General features: G+C 35.0%; 2 protein-coding genes across 2 annotated transcripts; one reads left to right on the top strand and one right to left on the bottom strand.

Annotated features, from left to right (window-relative positions):
• Nucleotides 1-96: 96 nt before the first annotated feature.
• Nucleotides 97-2,187, bottom strand: LOC102601109 (cysteine proteinase inhibitor A-like). Its single transcript, XM_006362671.2, has 2 exons — nucleotides 2,008-2,187; nucleotides 97-487 (listed from the first exon to the last, which is right to left on the bottom strand). Exons 1-2 carry the CDS (start codon nucleotides 2,107-2,109, stop codon nucleotides 293-295), a joined length of 297 nt encoding a protein of 98 aa, XP_006362733.1. The 5' UTR covers nucleotides 2,110-2,187; the 3' UTR covers nucleotides 97-292.
• Nucleotides 2,188-4,903: 2,716 nt separating this feature from the next.
• Nucleotides 4,904-20,185, top strand: LOC102600764 (uncharacterized). Its single transcript, XM_006362670.2, has 14 exons — nucleotides 4,904-5,223; nucleotides 5,460-5,574; nucleotides 5,852-6,055; nucleotides 9,300-9,437; nucleotides 9,559-9,720; nucleotides 12,582-12,776; nucleotides 14,830-14,930; nucleotides 15,571-15,660; nucleotides 17,266-17,338; nucleotides 17,420-17,448; nucleotides 17,549-17,672; nucleotides 19,140-19,250; nucleotides 19,549-19,649; nucleotides 19,759-20,185. Exons 1-14 carry the CDS (start codon nucleotides 5,000-5,002, stop codon nucleotides 19,877-19,879), a joined length of 1,788 nt encoding a protein of 595 aa, XP_006362732.1. The 5' UTR covers nucleotides 4,904-4,999; the 3' UTR covers nucleotides 19,880-20,185.
• The last annotated feature ends 3,250 nt before the right edge of the window (nucleotides 20,186-23,435 follow it).

Raw genomic sequence — 23,435 nt, 5'->3', positions numbered from 1 at the left:
GAGGATTCATTATAACTATGTTTATGCTAGCCATTAACCAGTCACCTACGCTAACTCCACAAAAAAAATGGCAATTGCTTGTGTTTCTCAGATATATTAGCAACAGAAAAGCAAAACATCATATAGAAGATAGAGCATAGAACGAAAAAGGAACATTATAAAGCTATAGTTACCCGTAATTTAGATCCACGATAGAGTTATGAACTTACTTTATGATATTCAAATACGAACATGCTAAAATATGTTAGCTTTATTTTCATAGACATAAGAGTCATACATCATTCAGCGCTTGTTAAGCACTAGCAGCATCCCCAATAAGCTTGAAGTCTTCAACTTGCTTGAAGTTCTGCCATTGCTTCACCCAGACCTTGGCTTCATATGCTTTCTTCTTACCACCTTCAGTCGCCTCCAGTGTTATGTAGTACATGGTTCCAGCAACCACTTGTTCCTTCACATTCACAACCTTTCCAAACTCCAAAAGAGCATTCTGATATACACAATATTGTTCAAAAAGCAAGAACAGTGAGACAAGAGTGCTGAAGCAATTTCCTCAGTCATAACGGAGTGCAAAGAACAAGAAGGTTGTCCACTGTACATGCTTAATCACATACAGACAGACTTGGAAAGTTGGTAAAAACATGAATCTTTGCCTCGAAGTCGGTAAAGACTAAGATACTTATTTCGTTATTTCAGTTTCGATCAATGCAGCTCTTCATCTCTCTCGGAAGAGCACTATCACACCTACCACATGCTAATGAAAATTGTTTCGAGAGCGTAAACTTAAATAAGATAGAAGTTGGAACAGTTGCACAAGCTTATCTCAATTAGTTTATCAACTTATAAACCACTCTCTTTGTCCCATACCAGAAACAATTCAACATTCAAGATTCAAAAAAATAAGACTCTGATTGAAATATTCTTAGCTCAAAGGTTTAAATCATCAGACACTTTTTCCCCTTTTTTATAGATATGATTAAAAGTTTAAAACCACAACAACAACATACCCATTGAAAATCCCACAAGTGAGGGTCTAGAGAGGGTAGAGAGTATGCAAACCTTATCCTTACCTGGTGGAGGTAGAGAGGCTGTTTCCGAAGGCGAGTAAAGTTTTAAAACCATTACTACTAAAAATGATGTTATTCAGCATATAAAATTGTTACATTTGAAAATGATAAAACTAAATTTATTACTTGTTGAGGCAAATTAGCTCCCAAAAACAGACAGTGCACATAATTAGGAATCAAGTGATTTTATCCTTGAATTGTACAAGTAAGTAACTCTTTTAATCTCAGCTCTTAGGGGTCGTTTGGTACATGAGATAAGTAAAATAATTTCATAACAAAATATTGGATTAACTATATCCCATATTTGGTTTAAGGCATTAGCTAGTCACGGGATTATTTTATCTCACCATTTGTACTAAAATAATGAGTTTAATACTCCATATGGACGGTGGAATAAAATAATCACATCGGATATCCTTTCTTATCCCATCCCGGGATTATAACTAGAGTCTAGAACTAAAACCTGGATAACTTATCCCATATAGTCCTGATTTTAATACTGGTTTTAGCTAATACTTTCAACCAAACATGAGGTTAAATTTAATCCCAAATTCTAAACCCGAGATAACTCGCCTAATCCCTCCAACCAAATGAGCCTTAAGGGTTTCCATTATTTTCAAATCATATCACTCTCTGTGTTTCAATTTATTTGTCTCGTTTTGATTCGGCACGATATTTAACACACTACATCAAAAATTGAATCTTGTGATATTAAACATGTTCGCGCAGAAAGTTGAAATTAAATAATTATCAAAAATAGGAACGAAACATTCTTGAAAAATAGTGACGGATGTTTCCCCTTAGTAGTAAATTGAGTTCACCTAATTTGAAACTGAGATAATAGCAAAAAAATCCCATTTCAAAACCCACGTAGAAATCAGAATAACAAAAACAATCAAATTCATCCACAAACAAAGGGAGAAAAGGGGGAAAAAAAAGGAACCTGTTTCTTATTGTGTTCATCAACAGCAAAACGAGCAAGATCGTTGATCTCAACGCTATTTTCGGATCCTCCAGCTTCACGAATTCCTCCTAATGTCGCCATTTTTGAGTCTCTGTAAATGGGGTTTGAGAGATATAAGAAGAAGAAGAAGAAGAAGAATAGTCAGTCACAATCAACGAATTTAATGGAGCGCGTTTGATTAAAGCTTTGCACTGAATAATACTCTCTACTAGCCCATACAATTTTACTTTTTCGCCCTTAGGCGGTCACGGGTCATAACGCACTCTATGCACAATAAACTTATTTTAACCAACCGTCGGAATATGTACAAGATATCATAGGGGTTTAATATCTTAGTAACACATTTTTCTAAAGTTTCGTATGAGACTTCATATTCGAAATGCAAGAATGATTTGACTAGAAAGTCATTCAAAACTTGATCGAAAAATCAGTTCGCACAACAAATCCACTTTGAAGTTGACTTATTCGCTCGGCCAGTCGTCGGAATGTGTACGAGATACCATAAGGGCCCAATATCTCAATAGCACCTTTGTCTAAAGCTTCGAAGGAGACTTCATATCCGAAACGCAGGAACGATCTGACTAGAAAGTCATTCAAAACTTGATCGAAAAACCAGCGTTTATTGAAGAAGCTATAGAGTCGATTACTAATAGTACTAGTTTGAAAGGCTCTCGTTGGAGTTGATTCATTATGAAATTAACATTATACGCGACATAAACACTTGAAGTACTAAGGGGATGATGTGTTAATTTGGTAATGATTGGAGTAGCAAACTCGAATTGGATAACAATATCATTTTTTTTTGAAGAACCTAGGGAGAATTGGCACACCCTCTATTTGAATAATTAATTTGACTGGTTTCATAATATATTTTTATTGTATTGTATTGTTTTTTAATGAATATAATGTTTGAATATATTTTATTATTCTTCAGTTGATAATATTATATATCAATAATTTGAATGATAAACATAAAAAATAAAATAGAGATAAGTAGCCGACTGTAGAAGGGTAACAACATAATTACACTAAGAGCCCGTTTGGCCATGCGATATGGTATCATGATATGATATCATGATATGGAATCATGAGATAAAATTGAAGTTTTGTTTGGACATGCGATATGAAATTTTTGTGTTGTATATTTTCTCATAAACATAAAAATCTCATAAGTTGTAAAACTATTAAAATAGCCCCAATTATTTATTCAATCTTATCAAATAAATAAAAATTTATAAAATCGCTTAATAAATTATTACAAAGCTATTTGTTCTCCACTAAAGTAATTGTTTCATTTAACTTTAATTTAATTAAAAAAATTAGAACATAAATTGTAGTGTACTAGCCTTTAATATAATCCTCCTACATAGTACGGAAAATTTCCTCACGTTTAACTTGCATTTCTCAATCATGTGACCGAGAAGACGAACCAACATTGTTACTTTGAGCCATTTGTTGTCAATATCATCCACAACTATATTTTCATGCTCATAGACTATAAATATTTCATCACTTTAACAATCGGTTGGTGTGAGTTAAAGTGACTATACGTTGGTGAGAATAATAAATTTTAAAAAGTAATGATGTGATGATAAATTTTATTTACATATGAAATAAATGGTTAATAGATATAAATGTGGGGTTGTTTTAACAAAATATAAACTCGTGGATCAATTTTTGTATTAATGGAGCGCGTTTGATTTAAGATTGCACTGAATAATACTCTCTACTTGCCCATACAATTTTACTTTTTAGCGCGGCGCACTCTATTGCATAATAATTTTATTTTAATAAATCCTCGAAATGTGTACAAGATATTATAAGGGTTTAATATCTTTGATAACACTTTTTTTCTTACGTTTCGAACGAGACTTCATATGTAAAACGTAGGAAGATCATACTAGAAAATTATTTAAAATTTGATTGAAAAATTAGTGTTTATTGAAGAAGCTATATAGTCGATTACAATAGTACTAATTTGAGGGCTCTCGTTGGAATTGATTCACTATGAAATTAATATTATACGCGACATAAACACTTGAAGTACTAAGGGGAATAGGTATTAGTTTGGTAATGATTGGAATAGCAAACTCGGATTGGATAAATATTAGTATTTTTTTGGTAGTACAAAGGGGGAATTGGTACACCCTCTATTTGAATAATTATTTTGAATGGTTTCATGATATATTTTTATTGTATTGTATTGTTTTTTAATGAATATAATGTTTAAATACTATATTTTATTATTCTTTAGTATTAGATAATATTATAAATCAATAGTTTGAATGATAAACATAAAAAAATAAATAGAGATAAGTAGCCCACTGTAGAAGAGTAATGTAACAACGTAATTACATTAAGTAATAATGATGATTTCAACAATATATTATATATAAAGTTATAAACTAACAATACAGTGTGTAACAATCGTCCAAAGAAGGTGTTAGAACCTATAAATAATGTATTGAAAAATGACTAAAGTTAATAATGAATGTCAATTATGAATTAAGGGTTCGTTTGATACTAAAGAATAAGGATAAGAGATAAACTAGTTCTGAGATTGATTTTAGAATAAGTTTCTTTCATGTTTGATTGAGATAAAATCGCTAAATAACTTATTTTAGAATTAATTATTAAATATTGTAACATTATTTTTATCACATACTGAAAATAAAGTAACAATTCTGAAATAACTAATCGTGAATACTTAAAATATATACTTGTTGAAAAGGAATTACATTATCTTTTATATCCATTTTCTTTTCTCAAATAAAGAGAAGCATATTAAATTATTTTGAATTTCAGATATTTTTCCTAATGTAAATAAAAGAGAAACTTCCTTTTTTATTACTATTATTTTTTCAGTAAAGAGAAAACTAATTGAAAAGAATCAAATTACCTTTTTCTTTTGTAAAAATAGTACGTGCATATTTTCCGATCACCGGCGTTTGTCAACTCACTAAACTCACCGATGGATTCTCCGCCGGAAAACGCCGGCAAGGGCCTAAAACCTACTATCTCCGTATACACTGAATACCTTTCGAATCGAATTTCCAGTTACTTTCCGGCGGCTTCCTACTCGAATTTCCTCAGCAGGATTTCCAATTTCTACCGTGGCAGCTCAGGCACCAGTAAACGACGTCGTAGAATTACCTCTCTCCCCCTTCCTTTCCCTTCCTCCGCTGAATCTTCTACGTAAGTCTCTGAAATCTCTTTAGTTAACTTTTTATATGACTATAGTGAAACAGCCTCCTGCAGAAATGCAGCTTTAGACTGTGCACAATAAACTCCGCCCCTTCCCCGGACCCGTGCATAGCGGGAGCTTTAGTGCATCGGGTTGTTTTTTTGTTTTTTTTTTATCTTTAGAAGTGAAGGATATCTCAGAGAACATTTTGTTCATAAGTAAGGTTTCTAAGCTAACTGAGATGCAGGGTTGTTTGTGAGGCATCTAGAACTGTTGGTGTTTTGGAGGACATTATGGAGTGCATCTTTCTAAATATGCATTACATCCAGAAGAACTTAGAATATTGGCAATCTAAAGCACAGGTTAGCTATTTTGTTAATTTGAAACAATACATGCAATCTCTTTTAACTGGTAAAGTTGCCTCCATGTGACCAGGTGGTCATGGGGTCAAGCTGTGGAAACAGTCTCTTGTCGAAATGTAGGATAAGACTGCAAACGATAGACCTTTGTGGTCCGGCCCTTCCCCTGACCCCGCGCATAGCCGGAGCTTTAGCGCTCCGGATTGCTCTTTTTTTATTTTCATACTATCTTTTTTAAGGCACAGTTCAAGTTAAATTTGTTATGTATGTGTGGTTTCAGGGATCAAATGCTAAAAGAGCATACTTCATGATATGTGAGAGAGGACCATATGCTTTTTTCAATGGCACAACTCAATTGTTAAGCGATTGTGTTGGTGAAGGTTGTGGGATGCAACATACATATTGTTTGGCATCTTCATATATATCTGAGAGGATAAATTTCTTGAGTAGCTTAAGATATCATTTGGCTACATTTTTGGCACAGGTTAGTTGCTTTTGCCTTAGTACACGTGAAAATTAATCATGTAACGTTATTTGGTAGTTTATTTCATTAGTTCTTTTCTTTGATGCTGTAATAATGTTCCTTTGCTGATTTTCTCATTCCGTACTGGTTCCTGTACATTTATTTGATTGTGTGTAAGGGAAAATGAGAAGTTGAAGAGTTGTTTAGATACCTTATTAGTTGTTGGGCTTCTAACCAGAGGATAGGAATTGAAGCATTTCAAGTTTAGGCTCCAGTTGGATACTGTAATCATCCAAGAGTATCCTTCAATTTTGATTCTCCTATTTGGTTAACAAGACATTTGACAGTGCTATTCTTTATCAGTTCATATCCCATTGTTCATACCAAATTGCTTTGCTTTGTTTTTTCTTTAAATAGTGACAATATTCCTATTGAGATAACTTCCATCAATTTCTCATATCCTCCTTATATCAGTTTATATCTTTACATTCTCAACTGTCCCTATAAAAGATGTCTCGCTTCGAAACACCATTCCCCCCTCCCCCCCCTGCGATATGTGATTGGAAAGAATCAATCTTTTGCAAGTTAAAGCCCTAATGCTGTGTGCACCATAGCTTGGGCACTTCACTTAACTTTGATGACACTTAAGTGCAGCACCAAAGTGCTAGGACACACATCTCAGTGCCCATGGGCTCTGTCTTTAGGTATGTCAACAATAAATAATATATAGCTAGTAAAACACGCAATAAATGAGAGCCTTGATAAACTTTTGAGAAGGAAGAAAAAAGGGGTGGCATGTACGCTTGATTTAGAGAAGGCATACATCCATGTCAATTGTCAATGCCTGTTGAATTTATTGAGACTGATGAACTTTAGTTATGGACAGGATGGATCAAATTCTGTATTTCAACAGTAAAATTCTCCATTTTAATTAACGGTGACCCTCAAAAAAAAATTCAGTTCTCAGAGAGGACTTAGGCAGGGGAACCCTCTGCCACCTTATTTATTTGTCTTGGTTATGGATATTCGGGCAGTACGATGTTGAAGAAAGCATGAACTCTAGGTTGGTTAAGGGGTCCAAAAATTGGTAGAAATGATCAGGATAGTATGATGCTTAACAATATCCTTTATGCAGATGATTCCCATCTATTTTCTGAGGCTGATACAGTTCTAATACTGTATGTGAGAGGGGTTTTGCTATGTTTTGAGGCAGTTTCTGGATTGAGAATTAATCTGGCCAAAAGTAACATTTTCAGTATTAATGCTGATGATTGTGTAAAAGAGCTGCCAGATATTTTGGGCGGCAAAGTTGAAAAGTTCCCCACTGTTTATTTGGGGCTTCTCCCATTAGGGGTGAAGAGAAAGGACAAAGCATTTGGCAAAACATTATTGATAGGTGCAACAACAAACTAACCCCATGGAAAACAAAATACTTGTCTTTTGGGGTTAGACTTACTTTAATCAATAGTTGCTTGGATGGTATTCCAACAGATACTATGTCCTTGTTTTTTGTATGCCTGCAGCAGTAGAAATAAAATTGGACTCCATTAGAAGACATTTTCTATGGGATGGGAGGTAAGAAGACGGGGGATTGGGAGTGAGAAATTTGAAGTTGCATAATAGAAGTTTGCTTTTTAAATGGTTATGGAGAGACAACAGGGGGAGTGAGGAAATTTGGCAAAGAATGTTAGATGTTATTTATGGTGAAAAGGAGGGATGTTAACAAAACCCAACACCATTAGAAAATGGTGGGGGGAATCTTTGTGCAGATTTATAGGCTAATTTATAGTGCACGTCAACCTATGGTCTCTCCGCCAAACTAGGTATTTATGTACATATTATCTAGAATTGATAAAAAATTATGTGCTGGCAGTCTGGCATCCATGCTTCAAAAAGACTAAATGGTGCATTTGGCCATTCAGTCCAAGCTTTCTTTTGATTGTGACTGCTTCCGTTTCTGTTATGAAAGCTGAGTTATTTACCCTAAAGGAACAGGGATCAATTCCCACTTAATACTTTTTTCTCCTCCTTTTTTAGTGGTGCACCCATGTTTTAGTCTTTTAGAAATACTAGATTTACTTCTGGGGCAATCGGGAAGAAAATAAGATGGTGGGATGAATTTCTTCAGTATACAAGGCTGGAGGTTGGTAGTGGTGCAAAAATTAAATAATGGCTTGAAACTTGGAATGGAGAGGAGAGTTTTAAGAATTTAACTGTGCTGTGAAACAAAGATGGATATATTTCATATTTGAATTCAAGCTTAGGTTGGCAGTTTATTTTCAAAAGAAGCTCAAATGACTAGGAGTTGGGTAGTTTATGTTCAATAGATCAAATCAGTAGACAGATTAGTTTGGTTCAACCACAGGGATATCGATATTTCAGTTAACAATTGCTAGGAAATGCTATAACAACAGAACAGTCAGAGGATTCCAAATTGGCCTTGGAAAATGTTGTGGAAAACCAAGGCATCTGTGAAAGTAGCCTATTTTGGTTGGTTAGCAGCTAGGCATGCTTGTTTAACTCAGAACAATCTACAAAGGAGAGGTTTATCTTTGTGCAACAGATGTTTCCTTTGTGACAAAGAACAAGACACAATGAGCATCTTTTCTTACATTGCAGCAATGTAGCTTCGCAAGACAATGCTAGGAACTTTCCTTCAACATAATCGCTGTTTCTTTGGTTGTACCATAAAAGATAAATAATCTTTTGGAAATATGGCAGTCTCAAAGAATTAAAAGAAACTTGAAGCACATATGGAGGACTATTACTATTTGCATTCTGTGGACTATATGGCTGGAAAGGAACAAGGCATGTTTAGAGGGAACGAGGTTGCAGATTTCTAGACAAGAGCAAGTGTATTAAGAATTTGTATTTTTGGTGTTCTAGCAGTACCCTAAAACGATTTTCTTGAGCCGAAAGGGTCTATAGGAAATAACCTCTCTACCCCATGAAAGTAGGGGTAAGGTCTACGTACACCCCACCTTCCCAGGCCCCATTTGTGGGACTGACTGGATATGTTGTTGTATTATTATTTTTATTATTCATGTCGACAGTTATTTTTTCTTGCACTACATATGCATTTTTATCTATCTGTGTCTTCTTTACTAAAATATGATTTTTTGTTGCGCTTAAAGCTCCAACAAACACTTGGTATGCATCTTCGTTTTCGCTTTTGATAACACTACTTTTATGGACCATATTTTTCATTCTGACAAAGCTGGTGAGGAATAAACGTTCAATTCATGTCTTTCCTGCATATATATAGATCTACATGAAGGTTGATAAGGTTGGTGAGGAATTGGTCAAGGATCCTGAGAAGTCATTATCATCATTATTGGTTGATATGAATGATCTATTTCTGAAATTGGAGGCATCAATTGGACATTTTCATGCAGTGCGCCAGGTGAAGAATTTTTTTGTGTAACATAGAAGTTCCCCACCTAAAATGTTTGAAACCGGCTGTTTTGCTAGCTACATGTTTGTCAATTTTGTTTTTTGACATTGTCCATTAATTTATTCTGCAGCAAAGCTCTTCTGTTGATGAAAGCTATTCTTTTCCATTGATATTTGAGAAACTTCCAGAAGTTAATCAAGAAGGGTCTCAATGGACTGATTGTGAAACTAGAGATGCTATCAATTTGATCTACCAAAATGTGGACAGATTGAACACCTATCTAGCTGCCATTGTAAGAGTTCCCTACCGACTTGTAATGCGATAGCTTTACCTTTTCTTTCTTCCTGCTGTGGTCATCTTTTTATCTTTAGCAATGGATTTGGTTTCATCGTTATCAGACTATCAACTCACCACTGAATTACTAAAGTGAAACGGGATGCTGTTGTCACCCAAGTCTACCCCTAGACATGACACGGTGACTAGAGCCACGAGTTACTAGAGCCACAAGTGACCGTAGGCTAACCACATGACATAGCATGACACTAAGATAGCATACATAAACAGTGTAAATTGATAAGCGGAGTCAAGTCTAACATATCATAAGAGAGAATCTGATACAAGACAATCATACGTGGAAAACTAATGTCTGGAAAGCCTCTAAACATAAGTGAGTTACTAGGACAAGTTTCTAGCTCACTCGAATAATCTGAAACTGAAAGATAACATTGAATTTGAGCATAAGAAGGTATATCCCCGATCCATAAGGACTCACCAAAACAGTGCAAGCTGAAGGGATCCTGTACTAACCGCGAGCATGATGAGATGCGTCAGAACCTATATTATGAAACAATATAGGCAGAAAAGTATGCGGTCAGTACTCGAAGTGTACTGCGAATGGGGAAAGTGCATAAACATGACATGATAACATGATAAGTCGGTAAAACATGCTAGCGCAATGACCAAGTAAACATAACATGAAAACTGATAATCTGAATCTGAAAACATAGTACAAGGTCATGCAATATCAAATAATTATATCATAATGTGGAAGATACAGTTAACCGACATAAACTATGTGAGCTACAACAAGGAGTACAGTGTATTGCTCCCACACTGAAAAGAGTGTCCTACTTGTCAAGGTAAGGACCATGCAATTTGAGCTAAGGGGGATCCACTAGCTAATGTCTATCTGAGACAGAGACCTACGGGGAGAGTGTCCTACTTGTCAAGGTAAGGACCATGCAATTTGAGCTAAGGGGGATCCACTAGCTAATGTCTATCTGAGACAGAGACCTACGGGGCCATGTAGTTCTGGGACAAAGAGATTGCTACTAAAAGCCTCATGCCTCTACTAACGGGTAAGTCTTCATCCTTAGGTCAACTCGGTGCTAAGTAAACTACCTACAAAAAACATAGAAACAGTAATAATCTAATAATACTGAATCATTCATGAAAATCGGATAACTTGAGTAACTCCTTAAATCATGATAACATAACATAATCCGAGAGATACTTTCTCTGAAAGCATCTAAATGACTAAATCATGATAATCATATAGACTGAATGACACTTTATCTGAAAGCATCCTTATTCATAAAAATCTGATAACATGAAGCTTGCATGTGAAAATAGCATAATTATGATCATGAAAATACTTGCATATCATGGGTTTATGAAAATCTCGTTGAAAACCTTGAATTTTGAGAAAGTTAACATTTTATAGACAACAATACATCAATGGTGTATTTCAGTAGTAATTACATCAGGAGTATACAGTAAGCAAAACCAAAGATCTATCATTTATACCCCTCATAAACTATCTAAAAAGTGAGTAATAGCCTCCACCTCTTTGGGGAGGACATGATTACACCAAAAATAAAGGGTTATAAGACAGTTCAACGTCAAACTCTGGAAAGGGATGCTCTTGTTTTCGAAGCATCTCTGGTTCCTTTCCTTCCAAATTGTCCACCAGATGCAAGCAGGGACAATCTTCCATCTCTCCTTGTGACCTGATGTATTCCCTTCTCTATTCCAGCATGCTAGAAAATCTGAGGTGTGTCTTGGCATGGACCAGCTGATTCCCCTCAAATTCAAATAGACCTGCCTCAATTTCTCTGTCACTCTGCAATGGAGGAAGAGATGGTTTGTTGTCTCTGTTTCTATTTCACAAAAAAACACCTGGAGCATAACTGTCTTCCCCTTTTCATTAGATTGTCCTGAGTTAGTACTGCTTCCCTAGCTACCAACTAGGTGAAACAAGCCACCTTGTGAGGTACATTAATTTTCCATATCATCTTCCAAGGCCATGGTAACAACATTTCAGCTTGCCTGTCAAAATGTGTATAAGCTGATTTTATTGTGAACTTCCCATTGTTGGCCCTCAACCATTGTAAACTGTCCTCCTTTGTGTCAAGGTTATTTGCCTGCTCCAAAGACTTGTAAAAATCTGCTAATTTGTCTATTTCCCAATCATTCAACCTTCTCCTAAAAGATAGGTTATAGGCCAAAATTACATAGTAAAGTGATTAATAGAGTAGGAAAGCACTAAAGTAGCCATGACTTAAAACTGCTGGAACACCTTTCACGGAGGCCCCCACGGTCCGTGAAGATGCTCGTGAACAGGAGGGGAAATTGGGTTCTGAAAGTCAACTTCTACGGACCTATCCACGGTCCGTGTAACCTTCCACAGACTGTACAGGTGTCCGTGAAGGACCAGGCTTCCTGAGTCCTCGGGGGTCGGGTTCACGGACCGGTACACGGTCTGTGTAAGCTTTCACGATCCGTGGACCCTTCCGTGAAACTCGCCTCAACTTTCCAACTTCTGAGTTCGCTTCCACGGATCCCTTCATGGCCCGTGGTCCCTTTCACGGTCCGTGAAAGCGTCCGTACAAACCCCTTTCTGGTGCTAATATCTGTCATTTCTGATTCCAAAGCCTGTTATGATCTTAGGAACTTCCGAGGTGTTACAGCTGTATATACTATATAGTAACTGTCAGGCCATGACATTAGTTGTCAACTGAGATCTGTATAGCTGAAGTACATGAGTGTGCATGTTGAGGAATACAACACAAAGTGCAATGTATGTTACCAGAATATTTTTGTAAATTTGACTCATCTTTTGAGGATTAGTTTGTTTGCCATTAATTTTTGAAGGTTACAATTCACCGGAAGCCCAGAAGAGTTACTCGATACTGGATACCCTATACTTGTGGGATTGTGGGCATCTCTATCTGTTCATTATGGTTACTTCGCCATAGCAGTTTAGTAGGAAGCTCTGACATCGACAATTGGATCCGTGAGGCAAAGGAGTCAACAGTTAGTTTCTGGAATGACCATGTAGAGCAACCGGTAAGCTGCCCCTAATTATTATATTTGCATTCAGATCCTATTTGTAATAATTGAAGTTGAATACTATTTCCTGAGTTCCTACTTGACTTTGCTTATCATGGTTAATTCTGTCAACGCTCTTTGCCTGTCATGGTTAATTCTGTCAACACTCTTTGCTTATCATGATTAATTCTGTCAATACTCAAATGTCCTCAGGAGATTTTCTATATTCTCATGATCCACGTGTGCAGTCCTCCATAAATAGTTTCCAATTGTTTTGTTACTGCAAATTAATTATGAGGGTTAGAATTTCATCCTTGAGATTGTGGAAGATGCTGAGGAATTCTATGGAGTTACAATTGTAGTGGAAATGCGTTTCAAGATATTGGAATGACAAAGCATTTGCATTTTTTTTAACTCTTATCAAAAGAAAAGATGAAGCATTAGCATTTTAATAGTCGACTGATATGCAGATCCAATATCACCATGGGGTTGTGTCATAACTCATACGTGGAGTCAGGATTTGAGGTTTTTTTTTTCTTTTTTGAGAAATGGTACCGAAAATATTGGAACTGTATGGATAGGGGGATGGTCAGGATTTGAGTTTTTTGTGTAAAAGCTTATAGTATTCTCATGATGCTAGACTGGGAATTTATAAAGCCAGTGAAGAGTTATATGAATCTCCCCAGGTTGGTTGCCCGTTTTTATCATGTGTATTCAAGTGGACTTTCCTTGTATTTTTGAAACCATCCATGAATAAGATGAGAGTTGGAATTTATGATGTTAAACACCTTAAATGAACATTAGAAGTGTTCTCTTTTTAACGACTTAAGCTTTTAGATGTGCTAGATTTCTACTTGGTATTAGAATAGGCAGAGATCCTCGGTTCAAGTCTTATTGCCACCCATCAATAAAAATATGCCACGTGCTTGATCCAAGAAAAAGATCAGGCCCGGATTTGAGGGGGAGTTTTGAAACCTGAAATAAATATTTAAAGTGTCATTCTCTAATAGTTTAAGCTTTTAAATGAGATGGTCACACATTTCTACTGATGCCAACCAAACTATGAAAATATTTATTTGCACAAATACTTGGGATATTAATAATATGACTTTGCAGGATTTAATTGTTATGACTATCTTCTAGTATCTAACTGATCTGAAAAAAGAAAAAGATAATGCATATCGTTTATCAACATTTTGAGTTCAAATTGGCTTTTCAATTTGTATTTGCTCTGACTGCATCCTTCAACAGGATTTCCTCTTTGGTTGAAGGCTCTGATGTATGTTATACTATACAACTTGTACAATAAGAATGATGTGGCAAGATCAACTCTCACCTTTGTAATTAGAACATTTTCTTTTGCATTACCATAAAAATATGTATATTGCAACTTCTCTTTGAAGAACTCTTTTCAGATGGATTCTCCAATAGGAATCTTTTCTAGAGTGCTTATGTCATTACAACTATGCCTCCATGCCAAATTTATTGGGCTCTAAAGTCCTCTACATCTATAATGCGCATAAATAGAATTGGAGTACATATTTCTTAATTGCTTATGTATATGACTTCTTCAAATTTTAATGAGAGCATAAAACCTTGATTTGATTTTTCATTCCGTAATAGTCTGTAAATTTTAGGACTATATTGATTTCTTTCTTGTTGATGTTAGGTCAAGAGATCTTCTTTTTCCATCATGTAGATTCTTAATATTGCACATGAATATTTCACTTGGAGAATATACACCTTTTCTTTTCTTTTTGTTTGTCTCATCATGCTTGCTAAGAAATACTTCTTTCGTCACTGGACACTGGTGTTCGACACTTCGACTGATATGTTTCCATCTTGCATTTCAGTTCTCATTTATCTTTTTAGATATATATGAGATTTTGCATTATCTAATGATCCTTCCATTCATGATGGACTTTCAAATGACCAATCTTTTAATCTGTTTTCTGTGTTTTGGCTAATATGAGTCATATGAGTTGGCTCATCAGGTTTAGTTAAGGTTTTGGTGCTAAACTACCCTGATTGCCATCGGTAAATGTTTGGTTGTATGTCTTCTTTTCACCAGCTCATCTCTATAAGGGACGATCTTTTCTACACATTTCGGAAGAGGCAGAAGGGTGCAATGGAACCTGAAGAAGTGCAATTAACTGCTGACTCTCTACACAGGTTAGTTTATTGAAATTGATTTTTTTTAAAAATTGTTTCATCATGAGTCTCTTTTATAATATTTGTAATTCAATCTTTAATTCTTACAAAGGTATTGATAAGGTAGTAGACTTCTTTATAAGCCATTTATTCCTTGGGTTTGAATTGCTCTTGCGGGGAATCTTAGTAGCTTAGTTGGTTGGTTACCTGAACTCCCACCTTAATGGTAAGGGTTCGATTCCTCACATTGTAATCCCCTACCCCATTTCCCCTTCCCCCACCCCCAATTTTTTTTTTTAAAAAAAAATTGCTTTTGCTGCTCACAATTCTTAGCAATTGACAAAAAGTAATCTTGTGGGGAGAAGAAAATTCTAACTTGGACAAGCTCTTTATATATTTTCTTAAGAAACTCGATGTGTGTATTCCATTTGCATTTTCTTTAACATTTTTTGTAGAATATTCTATGTGTTCCTTGTTGAAAGACACCAGCCTGCTTCACGGTCAGTATGATGCTCTAGGGGTGCTTCTTGTCTTTCGCTCTTTAATGGAGTGTTATGCATGCTGTTTAGCTTGTTATCTTCTTTTCGTAAGTGCAGAAAGTGAGTTGTTTTATGCATTTAGTGCTATGGGATAAACCTGTTACGGTGTTTTTGGTTTGCAGAATGTTGCAAGCTTTCACTGAGCAGACGAAGGGTGAGAAGGCTCCACCAAATGCAACAGACCAGGAAATGCTTGAAATAGTAATGATGAGGTATGGCTTCCTTTTGCTTTTGTTTGCTGCTTATTTAATATGTAGGGATTGTATAATAGTAGTTAGTACTCATTGTAGAGGATGCTATTTGGCTTCCATTGCACATCATGGTTGTAAACTAATAGATTCATTTTTCTCCCTTGTCACTTTATAGAGTTTTAAGGAAGTACTTGCATGTTAACCCTCAGGGGTTGGCCTGCTGGCAATTGACTTGAGCCTTGGGGTTTGCTCCCTTTCAAGGTCTCAAGTTCGAAACCCACTGGGTGCAAACAATTTCTGAGGGCCATCGGACTGGGTAAAACCTGAATTAACCGTGGTGCACTTGCGGGAAACTCCTTGCCGAGGGCCTGTGCACCCCCGGGATTAGTCGGGGCTCAAAGAGACTCGGACACCCGGTGCAAATCAAAAAAAAAAAAAAAAGGAAGTACTTGCATGTTTTATTTTGATCTTTTTGGATGCTATGAGGTGCTGGCTATACAGGTTTTGCATTGCTTGTATCACATGTATCTTTAGTTTCTATTTTTTTTGGGATGAGGAACTACAATTTAGGGAATAGATACAATCAGAAAGGGTAACATAATATTTGTGTAGGAAGGAGAATTTTCGATGCTGGGAGCATTTGATTTTTTAGAACTCGGAAGGTTAATGGATGGGACAATGAGGATGGTGGAGTGTGGATGTGGAGCACCATATAAGCTCCTTAACTGATTTTAGCATCACTTGCACCTCCCCAAATAGGTTAAGAAACATGTCCCAGATCTGTTTGGTCACTTGACAGTGCAAAAGAAGGCAATGTACATCCTTTGTTTCCTTCTCACAAGGAAAGGACCTACTGTGAATGCTGAACCCTTTTCCTGCCTCATTTTTGTCTATGAAACTGATAATCAGACAAAGATAATAAACTTCTTGTTGCATAAGAAAAAATGCACATTAAGTATTTTTTCCTTATAAACAAAAGAAAAAAGAAAAGGCATGCTTAATTTTGATATTATATAGTTTATCCAATGGTCCTCATCCACTTCTGGAAACAATTATCCATGAAATTTTATTGTATTGGTAGTACTTCTTATGCTCCATGAATTTGTCTGTACTGCTTACCTGCTCAGACAATTACAGGTTCTATTGTGGAGGTATAAGAGGTTTTCATTGTTGAAACACTGCAGGATGTTTTTCTTGAATGAATTGAACCTTTTGGGTATGATGACTGGATGGACCAGCTATTTGTCATCTCTAGTTAACTGACAAGGGTTTCTGATGTTATACAGAATCTTTAACTTTTTACTTTCAGCTTGCTTCAAATAATTTTGTTTGCTTTCCTGGTATTTGTTGAATGTTTAACCAAAGCAATGATACAAGTCTATTGCATAGTTGTAATATATGCTTAACAGACCATGTTTGAATTAGATTAATTTTTTGCTCACATTACTAACAGTTTGGTCCACCGTACAACTAGGTGTGTTCTTTTATGTCTCTCTTCTAAGTAAGTTTGCTCCTTTCGAAGTAGGGGTAAGGTTTGTGTAAACAAGCACCCTCCCCAGACCCCACTTGTGGGATTTACCTGTCTATGTTGTTGTCGTTATTAAGTAAGCTAGTTTTTCACTTTAGGTATGAGAAGGAACTGATGCATCCAATTCAAAATCTTTTCTCTGGAGAGCTTTCTCGTGCTCTTCTTATCCAGGTAAATATACTCCACTCTGATGCAGACTTGCAGTCAATTTTTTCTGGTTTTGGCATGTAACATTTTTTTTCTGCGTTACAGGTTCAGAAGCTGAAGCTTGACATTGAAGAGTGAGTGAGAGCAACTGATATTCTTGTCCTGAAGTCATAACTTCTGAGAGTAAAAGGTGTTTATTGTTTTCTTCTCTGATTTTTTATATTTTTAAAACAGGGCTATGCTGGAGCTGGATCAAATTCTTAGGGCCAATGAAATCAATTTTGCTATTTTAGCTGCTTTGCCCGCTTTCTTCCTCTCTCTTATTGTGATCATGTTGGTGCGCGCTTGGTTTAAACAGGTAAAGTAACTTGTTTTCGTTGTGTGTATGTAGGACATAACTATGACTTCCATCCAAGAATTGATCTCACAGTAACATGCTGAATATTTAATAGTCTCCTGAATCTTCCGCGTCCCCTCCTTTTTCTTGAGGTCATATACTCATATTCAGAAAACTGATCAGGAATACCCTAAGGCAGATCGGTGCAGCATCACAAGTTTGAAGCCATTATCACTTTAGAAACATATAAGAAGACAAATGAATTGTTAGAAGCCTGAAGGACTAAAAAGTTGAATTTTTGTGTCATATATAATATTCCTTTAAAAATAATTGTAAAAGGGATCAGGATTTTTGTCACCTGAGAGACAAAGAGGAGGAACTCTGGGGAGAGTGGGAACAGGGTTCTATTCCCACACTTATTAAGCATGCTACTTTGTATAAGGACCTTCTTCTCCTCCCCCCCACTCTCTGATTCACGCAGTTCTTGAAGCCTCTACTTTTGATGAGCTATATCAGCTGGTTCGGCTACTACCACTACTTTTTTTATCCTGTTTGTTTTAAGATTATTGAAGGAGAGATTGGTCAGAAATTCAGAGTTCACCAGAGAGAGTACTGGATTATGGGAGGCAATAAGGGAACCTACATGTCATCAGGGAAAAAGATCGGAAAGAGTTCCCTTGGGAAAGAGATTGGGGTAGGAGCTTTCTGATGAGGGAGGCTTGTTATGCAATTCACAGAAACAGTTTCTATGATATTATACAATGATGAATTCTTCATAATTGTACACAATTGTTAGATCCTCTGGATTAGGCACTTTCCATTCCATTTAAAACCTAAAAAGTGGACTCAACTGTGGCTCAGAACAACTTCAGCGGATATTTTCTTCATTTCTCTTTTCCCCTTCTAATGCTATTGACATGAGGAAGTGATTATTAGTTGAAACTATGAAGAAAGGAAATAGTATTAACATATTTACTGGCTGATATATATGATGGATAATAGAGGTCATTTTAGGAGTCTTCGTTTCTCTTTTCCCCTTCTAATGCTATTGACATGAGGAAGTGATTATTAGTTGAAACTATGAAGAAAGGAAATAGTATTAACATATTTACTGGCTGATATATATGATGGATAATAGAGGTCATTTTAGGAGTCTTCGTTTCTCTTTTCCCCTTCTAATGCTATTGACATGAGGAAGTGATTATTAGTTGAAACTATGAAGAAAGGAAATAGTATTAACATATTTACTGGCTGATATATATGATGGATAATAGAGGTCATTTTAGGTAGTCTTCGTTTCTCTTTTCCCCTTCTAATGCTATTGACATGAGGAAGTGAGTATTAGTTGAAACTACCAAGAAAGGAAATAGTAACATTTACTGGTCGATATAGATGATAATATTGATGGTTAATAGAGGTCTCTCATTTTAAGAGTCTTGCCATGCTGTGCGAAATCATATAACACCATTAAATGTTGAATATAATCAGGATAAGAAAGCAGAAGGCAGGGGAAGGGTTGCCCGAATTCAACGACGACTGCTAATTGTGGAAGTAGAGAGAAAGATTATGCAATTAGAAAGCTACAAAGAGCAAGGACAAGTAAGGCCCTTTGAATTTTACCAGCATCTTTATTAAATTTTTGTACAATAGTATTTGCGCGTTTGAGAATCTCATATTTCTTCCACTATCATGCAATCCATTTTCATCTAGTAAATTGGAACCCTTTGCTCAATCCTATTCACTTTCTCCCTAACGGTAATGCAACAAAAATCTTTTGCTCTCCAGTTAGTTTGTTAGATAAAACCTTGGTGCTTGCATGTAATGCTGCCATAGCTTGGAGTTGTTCTTGTTTTCGTTCTCCTATTCACTTTTTTCGTCTTTTCCCCGAACTCCTCAGGAAAAAGATGCTCAATGCATGTTGGGGTTGGCATTATATTATCTGGATCGCTTATACTGTGCTGTGGAAGGACATGCAAGGGCGACTGGTGAATGGATAATGTTTGTTTTTCTTCGTCATTTATCTTAACCCATACTTTTTCTGTCATGGATTTTCAAAATATATTTTCTGAATTTTTTTTACTCTAATATGACATTTACATGTGAACAGTTTGAGGCAGGATATCATTGACTTGGCGAAACCAGATCTTCAAACTGCACATAAACTCAGGATTACATCACGGATGGAACGGGTATATGACTGCTTGCTTCCGTTACCAAAGACACAGTAGTTTTGCAGTCTTCACATTTACTGTTTCATTCAAACAACCTTGCCTTTTGTATAAATTGGGGGATGATGCCCCCCCTTTCAGGCTCCACCCTCGTCTTTTGTTTTCCGGGGGTGAGATTTTGTCCTAGAGCATTTGCTGCTCGTTACAATGTCCACGACATTTAAATTGTACAACTTAAGAGAGAACCAAGCTCCCATTCCCCAGCAAAGAATTGGGGAATACATCTGTTTGTGACTTGTTTGTTTTCTGCAATGACTTCCCATTTGACAGGTCTTTTGAAAAAAAAAAGATGTGAATTTTTCATGAGTTGTTACTTATTAAAGACCTATTCCTTGGAAGTTAGAGATCACCCACAACTGGGTCACTGCATTCATCTGGTAATATTTTTGCAAGTCTAATCGGAAACAACCTCTATACTCCACATATGTAGGGGTAAGGTCTTCGTACATCTTACCCTCCAGTGGCGGCGCCACATATACTTGAGGGTTGTCGACTGACACCCCTTTGTTATAAAATTACTACACAGTAAAAATATTAGGAGTTGTGGAGTTACTATGGATATGTTGTTGTTTTGTACTCTTCTCAAGTCTACTCAAACTTCAATAATTGTTTCTGCACATTTTGTAGAAGCAATCTCCTTGGGAATGTTTGTATGAACATTTTGTAGAAGCAATCTCCTTGGTAATGTTTGTATGTGTTTTATGTACTTGTATTCTATTTGCAATGAAAGATACAAGAGTTCCTTAATTAAGAATTTATCAACAATTCATCTTCTTGGCAATGTTTGTATTTAGGGGTGTACATGACCGGGTTGGTTCGAATTTTCCAAATATCAAATCGCACCATTTGTGTAAAAAATTTAAATTTATAAACCAAATCAAACTAATAAAATTTGGATTTTTCAACTTGGGTTGGTTCGGGTTTTTCAAATACCAAACCAAACCATTGTGTCGAATTTTAATTTAAGATACAATTATCTAAGGTGTTTCTTAAGAAAATAACACAAAATATGAGATGAGTGATGACACTAAAATATTCAATAAAAAATAATAATGAAATCATCATATAAAATAAATATTGCAAAGTCACAATGAAAATGATCATAATTTAAAAGTACTAAATCATGCTAAAATAAGTTTAATAAGTATTAGTTACATTACTAAATATTTAAGGAAAATTAAAATTAGATTATGTATTTTAATTATCTAAACCATTGTAAAACTAAAGAACAAATATTCAATATTATTGTCATTCTTAGTGTTGAATTGATTTTCTTTTTGCATTAGTATTAATTTGATTTTGATTAAGTTTTATTATAATTATCAACATCTATGAACTATAATTTTTATTGGACCATTCCGAATTCTAAGTTTTAAACTTGAAATAATATATTAAAAGATTAAAACTATGAAATAGTATAAGAAATATTTTAAAATTATATCAATGTAAATATTTTTATGTATAAAATAAAATTTTAAAATTACATATATAATGTCGGGTTGGTTTGGTCTCGGGCTGGCTTTTTTTAGTTAAAACCATACCAACCCAAATAGAGTTGGGTTTTTTTTCCCAATACCAAATCAAGTCAAACCAAATCACTAGTCGGTTTTTGTTCGATTTGACTCGATTTGCGGTTTGATTTGGTTTTGTACACCCCTAATTTGTATGTGTTATATGTTTACTTGTATTCTATTTGTAATGAAAGCTACAAGAGTTCCTTAATTTTGAATTTGTCAACAATTCATCTTCAATAACAATAGCACCGAACCCAATGGCGTGGTCTAATGATCAAGGAAATTATGAGTGCTCAAGCTCAAATTCAATAGAGACAAAAAAAGAAGAAGGTGATTTCTTCTCATTTGTACTAGTTTTGATGGATAAAATTTTTTGATACATATTATTGATGGAAGATAACAGATATCCCATTGAATTAGTCTAAGTGCGCATACACTGTCTTCACACCATAGTCATTAAAAAAATAAATCAATGGCACTCTCTAGGGGATTAAATACAAAGTATGTATAAACTCAATGATTAGGACAACTTGTGAACCTAATATACTAATGCAGCCGGAAGATGTCAATTTCACTAATCAAGGGTAGGGGTGTGCATCGGCTGGTTCAATTTGGTTTTATGTATTATCGGTTCGGTTTTTGGTTTTTAAATACGTTAAATTAATAATCAAATTAATAAGATATTTTTTATCGGTTTTCGATTTATCGATTTTACTCATTAACGATTAGATTCTCAGTTTAACCAATAAGAAAATGCTTATAAAATAAATATATGACTTCTCTAATAAATTTGACACAGAAAGACAATAATGTAATTTTACAAATACTCATAAAATAGAAACAATAATAACTGACATGAAAAGAACTATACAAGTGTAACAGAAAGAGAAATTAAGAGGAATATGGTTCTTGCTTTTTTGTATAATATGAAGTTGTAAACTCAAAGTCAATGTGAAGTGTGAATTGAAGGCAAAAGGACAAAGACAATAACTAATAATGTATTGAGATTAATATTTAATACTTATGTATGAGTAAAGTAGTAAATTATTACAGTCTTAATGGGTTAATGATTTATAAACAATAACCCAATATTAAAAAGTCAAAACTGAATTTTCTTCTATAAAACCATTAAAAACTTTTAACTCAATAATTCAATAATAATAAATCAATAACACTTTTTCAATTTAATTTATCGATCAGTTCGATTTTTGAACGGCCAATGAAAAGTGTTCTAAGTTTTTTATTTGTGCAAACTCTTATTTCTTTAACAAGATATACATAGTCAAGAACTACACAAATTTTGTGATAAATCAGAACTTATTATAATTAGAATGCTTAGGAAAATATAAAGAAATTGTAGTCAAGGAAATATTATTTTCTCTCTCTGTTAAATACTCATGGTATTTAACGTAGGATAGATTAGAATTATTTGGAATAAAAGAATTCCACAACAAAATGAAGGCATTCGACTATTTATTCGTTAAAATTAGAACATTGGATTTGAATACATATTTAAATATTAAGATATGTATTAAAACTATTTTTTATTTAAGTGATCATAAAAAAGTCGAAAAAGATTTTGAAAAAGACTAACCACTGACTTGAAGTCTTTCAATTCTAGGGTAAATATTATTAGCTAGACTTTTCACTAGATGATAACCAAATCTTACCTTGTAATCTCGTACTTTTCTGAATTTGTATAGTTCTAGATAACTTTATCAGAATTTTCAGTACTAGATATTAGGATAAACAAAATAGAGTTGATATCATTATGGCAAAAATGATGATGATGATCTTGAATATTCCATATATGATGGTATTGATCTATAAGGTCGCTTATCATCAACTGTGGATTTATTTATGTATGTTCTTATACGAGTTTCAAACGATCGAATTAAGAATCTAAGGATCACTCCAAATCTTAATGTTTTCTCCACCTCATACTCTCCATCGAGTTCGTTGTTGCAACAAATCTCATGCCCAAATAATACTTTCCAAATCAGGAATCCAAGAACTTGCTGAGGCACATCCTTCACTTAAGC

The sequence above is a fragment of the Solanum tuberosum genome, unplaced genomic scaffold, assembly GCF_000226075.1.
Source record: "Solanum tuberosum cultivar DM 1-3 516 R44 unplaced genomic scaffold, SolTub_3.0 scf00412, whole genome shotgun sequence".
NCBI lineage: Eukaryota > Viridiplantae > Streptophyta > Magnoliopsida > Solanales > Solanaceae > Solanum > Solanum tuberosum.
This window is presented reverse-complemented; position numbering and strand designations above follow the sequence as displayed.

Bases quoted from the DNA above. Each gene is read 5' to 3' on its own strand.
- LOC102601109 (XM_006362671.2), bottom strand. From the start codon at position 2,109: ATGGCGACATTAGGAGGAATTCGTGAAGCTGGAGGATCCGAAAATAGC. The intron at 488-2,007 runs GTTCCTTTTTTT...TGTGTATATCAG, and splicing joins ATGAACACAATAAGAAACAG to AATGCTCTTTTGGAGTTTGG.
- LOC102600764 (XM_006362670.2), top strand. From the start codon at position 5,000: ATGGATTCTCCGCCGGAAAACGCCGGCAAGGGCCTAAAACCTACTATC. The intron at 5,575-5,851 runs GTTAGCTATTTT...GTGTGGTTTCAG, and splicing joins ATTGGCAATCTAAAGCACAG to GGATCAAATGCTAAAAGAGC. The intron at 12,777-14,829 runs GTAAGCTGCCCC...TCTTTTCACCAG, and splicing joins ATGACCATGTAGAGCAACCG to CTCATCTCTATAAGGGACGA.